This window comes from Gavialis gangeticus, unplaced genomic scaffold (genome assembly GCF_001723915.1).
Source record: "Gavialis gangeticus isolate Ggan-Ray unplaced genomic scaffold, GavGan_comp1, whole genome shotgun sequence".
Lineage (NCBI taxonomy): Eukaryota > Metazoa > Chordata > Crocodylia > Gavialidae > Gavialis > Gavialis gangeticus.
The window spans coordinates 24113713-24120295 of NW_017729006.1; the positions used below are offsets into that span (position 1 = coordinate 24113713).

The following is a 6583-nucleotide window of genomic DNA, read 5'->3' on the forward strand; positions in this document are numbered from 1 at the left end:
CCCACATCCCCCCACATCTCAGTGTCATCAGCAAATTTGAACAGGGTGCTTTTTACCCCCTCGTCCAAGTCACTGATGAAGAAGTTGAACAGTGCAGGCCTGAGGACCGAGCCCTGCTGAACCCCACTACCCACATCCCTCCAAGTCAGAAATGACCCATCCACCACCACTCTCTGGGTGCAGCCCTCCAGCCAGTTGGCGACCCAATTGACTGTGTGGGTGTCGACATCACAGTCCCCCAGTTTCTTAATGAGAATGGGGTGAGAGACAGTGTTGAAGGCCTTCTGAAAGTCCAGGAAGACTATGTCCACTGCTACCCCTGCATCTAAGGATTCTGTGACCTGGTCATAGAAGGCCACCAGGTTGGTCTGACAGGACCTGTCTCTAATGAACCCATGTTGGTTGCCCCTAAGCATAATCTCCCCTGCTGGCCCCTTGTGGACATGTGCCTGAATAATTCTCTCAAAAAGTTTACCCAGGATCGAGGTAAGGCTAACTGGCCTATAGTTTCCCGGGTCCTCCTTCCTCCCTTTTTTGAAGATGGGAACCACATTGGCCCTCTTCCAGTCCTCTGGCACCACACCAGAGCACCACAAGTGCTTGTACAGCCGTGCCAGGGGTCCCACAATGACCTCAGCTAATTCCCTCAGCACTCTGGGGTGGAGATTGTCTGGACCAGCTGACTTAAATACATCCAGTCCCTCCAGAAGTTCCCTGACTAGATCCTCACTGACCCTTGGCCTAGGTGCGCCTCCCCTGGGGCCTGAGGGGGGCCGAGTGGGGGGGCTGATAATGTCCCTGCTCAGGAAAATGGGGGCAAAGAAATCGTTAAATAGGTTAGCTATTCAGAGAGACTAGAAGAAGGTTTAAAAAGTTTTGTTTCAATGCAAGTAATTAGTCAAATTACATTGATAAACTACATTTTTCCATGAGAAACATAGTTTAAAAAAATACCTTCTACCATTTTTCCTTCTCTGATGCTCAACTATTGTTGAAACAAGCTGAACACAAGCAGCTAGATTTTTTGTTTGTTTTTGTTTTTTGGAGTAGTGTCTTGTGATCTTGAATACTTTAGCATACTTTAAAACCTGCTTTGACATTGGCTATTCCACTCCAGTAAATTTCTTGGGCAATACATTTCAAATTCCAAATGTTTGCTTAAACTGGTAAAACAAAAAGGAGTGACTCCTCCCAGTTAACCTTTCCTTGCAGTGAAAGTGCTTCCATCATACCACCTGAAATAATTACCATTGTACTTGTTTTCATTTTTTAAAAAGGAAATGATTAACTAAAACCTCCTCTGAAGCTCTTAGTTAGAAAAACTGCATTTTTGCCAGTTAAGAGTCCCTCTGTAGATAGGGTAACATTCTGAATTCTGCCTATGCAAGTAGAGACTGACTTTCTTTCACTGAAAATGTAAATCTCCCTCACTTGTTTGATCTCTCATACTGCACATTCTGTATTGTTGATGCTGAAGACATTTGTTACCTTCTGTAAGGTGACCGTAATTGACCAAAATTTGCTCAGGCATTATCTCCTTGTGTGTCTGGCAAAATATTTCACATGCTGAGGCCTTTTCATTTATTTTCTGAAATGACAAAAAAGCCTAACCATTTGGGATCAGCAGTGCCTTCTCCAGTTCACTTCAGGTTTTGTGCAACAAAGCTGTTTTGATTTCAGATCTAGTACATAATTTTTTGAGGTAAATATAACCACGTTTGTGTATTTTAGGGAGACAAAATTGGGTTTATAGTGGAAGCCTGTATGCAACATTAACTGTGAATTTCTATACACACACTTCTTTGACCATCCTCAGAATTCTTCAGTCTGTTTACTGAAGCAGAAATGTGAATCTGTATTGTGAACCTTTTCAGATTTGTTTTAGGACAGTGATTTGCACAGTCAATTACATGCCAAACAGTTCATTATCCTTAACTGCTCATTACTGTACTATGCCTGGTGTACTACTTATCTGATGTTTACTAACCTGTCTGATATACTTGTATGTAAGAGAAGAATATTTTTAGGCTAATTGGAATGCACAAAATACTCATGCATGTTACTTTCCTCATCTGAAATACAGGGCGTTTAACTGATAGAATCATATATGTATTTGAAAAGATCAGATACTTAACATTTTCTCTAAAAGGGGAATAAAGTTGTTAGAGCATGAATGTACATTTTTAACGTAAATCTCAACAACTTTGAATGTGTGTGTCACACCTTGTATTTCAGACAAAATGTGATGGAAGTGTTTACACATTTTAGAAGTATAATTTGTCATCGTATTTTGCTACTAAAAGAATTTAGATTTAACAGCATTAAATTGAGGGTACTTGGCTGTAATTATTTGCCATGTTAGTGCCTCTCCTTTCCTTTACCAATATTATGGGCATCAGCAGTGGGTCAGGCAAGTTTTATAAACAATCCAAGTTTGTTTAATCTGCTTTACTGTGCTTAAAGTATTTACTGAGGTGTTTTGTCTAATCCTGTCAGCCTCATATGCAAGTAGTAGATGACCACTAAGCTCATCTTTGCAGTGTTAAAAAAAAGTAGTCCAACAAGCTGTTTTCTTCCTGGCTTTGTAGTTTACTTCACCTCGCAGTGGTATCTTCTGAATATTTCATCAGTCTGTCCTTAGTTAGCATGTGGGTGAGTGAAGTCTAATACTTTGGTGTTTCAGTTGAAGGTCACATCTGTGGCATTAATATTAATTATTCTTCTGTTATTTTTTTCTCTTTTTGCCTGCTTTTTGTTCATAAAGAATTGCTAAATGGTCTTTGCACTAAAAGCATGTAATATATCTTAAACAAAACCTGTTACTTATTTTCCTTACAAAGCTAAGTTTGTCAGATGGAAGCCTTAAATTATCAAATTGTGTAATCTGTACACAATTTGAGTCTTGAGATTTGATTCAGATCCACACCATCTCAGAGGCATGAAAAGATCAACCAGAAATTTTGAATCAAATCCTCTGTAGTAATAAAATATATTGAACTTAGCTTTGTTTTGCTGGTGCTTTTGCTTTTTTCATTTTCTGGGTTCTTTGAATAAATGGGTAAGTTGGATTCCTGTAGTATGTTCAAGATTGTGATGCTCAAAATGGAATTTTACACCATATAAATATCAAGTAGTTCTTGTTTTAAATAATGAAATTCTACGTGTGGGTCTTGATCCAGCAAAGCCCTTAAACATATGCTGAATTTCAAATTGAACTTCTTGCATAATTTGTAGACAGTGTGTGGTTTGTGCTTAACCAATTCAGGACTATGGATCTGGTGGCATTAAAGAATAAGAAGGTTTGGAAGAAAGTCTCTTAGGAACTTCATAGTATTTGTTTTGTACAGTTTTTAGGAATCATGTAGCATTCAGAGCAATCACTTTTAAATTAGAGAAAAAACCAATAGAGTTCAAATCTAAAAAACCCCAACTTCCTTACTGTAAAAATAGTAGGACAATGGGAACATACTGTCCAGCAAAATGGAGAAATTTCTTTCATTGGAAGTCTTCAGGAAGAGGCTAGATAAGCATGAGTCTGATTTAGGAGTAACAAATCTGCAGAGGATTGGACCAAATCTTGAGGTTCCTTCAGATTCTAAGTACTCCAAAACTAAGTTGATTTCAGCATGTAGCTGGACTTGCGTTCCTTGGGGTGTGCACATGCTTCAGTGCTTTGCTGGTTCGTGGCTGTGGGTTGGTGATAACAAAAGATGGCAGTGCAAAAGAGCAAGATCGTGATTTAGGAAGGAGGTTTTTAGGTCCATGATTGGGTAAGGAAAGAATTGTTTTGAATTTGGCCTAAGTGAGAGAGAAGGGGAATATAATTTAGTTGCTTTATAAATACTTTAATTTCTATTTAACCAGGCATCATACTCAAGTGTATTTTCTGGTCTCAAGTGGGTAAGCTAATTTTTCATCTGGGTTGATTGACCTACACTGAAAATGTCTTACTTGCTTATAAATCACAGAAGTTATTTGGCCTGATGTCAAACCTAAGATCCTTCCATCTCCTATTCCATTTCTGTAGCCACTAGACAAATTGATCCCCCTGATTTATTTTAATAGTAAATATTTGCATTTTCTTCTTCTTAAATTCATTTACTCGCTTTTATTTTTTGTTTTCCAGTCATGGCTACGACCATCTTGAAGAAATTGTGATAGTAAAATCTTTCATGACGACACTGCTTAGAAATATGGTCATATCTCTGTTCTCCTTTGAGAATGGACAAAAGGAAAAGCTATTATTCAGGGTCCCAAATGGAGCAGCAAGACAACTTTGGACCATGGATATAGTTTAAAACTGCCTTGGGAAGAGATGCTAATCAGGGGTTATCTGGTGATGAGTCTTTTCTCTCCTATTGAATACTGTCTTCTATTTTGTGTTTAAAAGTTATTTTTTTAAAGGGGGGGAAAAGACTTTTGTCTAGAAAGGTTTTGCCTACTGCTATATTTGAATGCAGGTTTCACTGGGTGTTTTTTAAGAGTTGAACTTCATGGTTTGTCTCTTCTATTTATTTATTTGTTTTTAATTTTTGTTTGAATGAACTGTGCAATACATTTTTGGGTGGGTAGCAGTTAGTGGGTGACTTCCAGATGAATTAGGCCATTTGACTAGTCCCTCCCTAATAAGATCTTTTGATTGTTTGCTAAGGACTATTTCTTTAAGCTTTTGCTTACAATAAATCCAAATTGCAGTACCTCGTTTGTTTACTCTTAGCTTTTGTACTTATATTTTCTGGAGAAGAAATACACTACTGTAAATTGTAAATAATACATAACTGTATAATATGCTCAACTGTGACTGTTGGCAATGCTAATCTGGCAGGAGCTGAGATTTAAATAAAATTCTATTTACTATATAATTTTTTTTTAACTTTTATGTGTTCTGAAAGATTTTTTTTTTTCTCTGAGCACTAATTTTATACTTATTCACAAAGAAGATGGCATCTATCTGAAACACTTGCCGTCCTAAAAAATTACATGCATCCTTTAGACATCCTTTTTTGAAGGTTTGCAGTCTAAATATCAGGTGTAGACATCATGGGAAACTGGAAAATTGGAATACTGTAACTTTATTACCCGTAATGGCTGTTGGAACACAGACATGGTGTTTGATCCTTTGTGCCTTTATTTTTACTTTATCTGAATAAACTCCCTACTGCACAGGCTTACAGTGATAGAAGACATGCTGCTATACATTCTGGTAATGGTAAAGCTTGGATATATTTATAAACTTTTCACATCATGTTTATGGTCATTTGGATAGTATTCATTTGCATTCTATCTATTAGTTTTACTGTCAGGCTTAGTTGTTGCATCTAAGCAATTTCACACACTGAAACTATTTCCCCCAGTACTGACAATTGGTTTAAGAGGTGATATTTCATGACGCACCAAGGTTACGGAGCCATAAAGGATGACCATCCATGTAGAAAGCCGGCAGTACAGGATGTTCATTTCTAGCCATGTATGATTTTTATGCTATTAGACCTTGAACCTGTATTGCTAAACATGAAAAAGTTATTTAAGGTCACTTTTTTATTTTGTAAAATGTTATTTACATTCCCTGTGAGACTTATTTGGCCGGACACATGGTAACTGAAGAAGTCTGGTTTTACATGTAAATGAATATGAAGAGTGAAATCAATAATCTTTTAATACTGCCATATGTTTTTAAAATATTTCTGTAAGCCATGTCATACAGTACATAGTGCAATAGGTTCCTGACTAGGACTCCTAATCTCTGGTAATACAAATAATGTACAGAACGCTTAATGGCAAGAGAGGAAGAATTAACAGCATCCAATTGGGGTGCTCTCATTGCTGATGAGCATTGTAAAATATGTGTGCTCCTCACACTTCCTGGGATGTGACAGAATACATTGTTCCCAATGTGAGCAACACTGTATGTAACAGTATACAGCAGAACATTAAGGGTTTTTTTTTCCCCCTTTGAAGCTATAAGGGGAAGTTTTGGTGGGGGAGAATGTAATTAGAATTTAAGCCACAATCCATTGACTATTTTATGGCATATACAAAAATATCTTTAATGATCCAGGTAGCTCAGGCATCTCTTATGACTCAGATGAGAGTTTGCCATTACAAAAGTACATGTATACATGTTAATAGAAATAAAAACAGAACTTTTTTCACGCTACAGACAAAGGAGAGAAAAGGTGAGTTTTGTGTGCGTGTGTGTGCTGGGTGGGGTTGCAACACTTACTAGCATCCCCCTCTTTCTGCTTAACCGGCTGCTGGGTCAGCATCTCTCTGCCTGCCACACCTTTGATTCTTGGGAGTAATTAGTTATTGAGAGGGAACCCAGGACTCTGGGGCTTGTTTATCTTGCCCCTTTACCTACATCTTCCAGTTGGCCTTAGTCCTGGGAGTCTTAGGATTTGTCTGTTGACTCCATCTAGGCACCTGTAGCCTAGGTTGGTGGTTCTCAACATTTTTTGTACCAGGACCCATTTGTAAACATCAATGGCCAGTCTCAGCCCAGTGTTCCTCACTCCCAACCCACTGCCCTCAGGCCCTAGCCCCCCCAGTGTGTGGGGCTGGGGTTGGGTGTGTGGGGCACAGG

At 38.2% G+C, this 6583-nt stretch overlaps 1 protein-coding gene across 6 annotated transcripts in view; it reads left to right on the plus strand.

Moving 5' to 3' along the window:
• The window catches only part of GOLGA4 (golgin A4), an 89828-nt gene extending 84949 nt beyond the window's left edge, over positions 1 to 4879 (plus strand). For 3 of the 6 annotated variants that reach the window (XM_019508991.1, XM_019508993.1, XM_019508995.1), the window contains exons 23-24: positions 2589 to 2652; positions 4127 to 4879. In XM_019508991.1, the coding sequence (XP_019364536.1) occupies positions 2589 to 2618 (30 nt within the window). In that variant the 3' untranslated portion in view covers positions 2619 to 2652; positions 4127 to 4879. The other 3 variants (XR_002095962.1, XM_019508994.1, XM_019508992.1) reach the window with 3 other exon arrangements.
• Positions 4880 to 6583: the final 1704 nt, after the last annotated feature.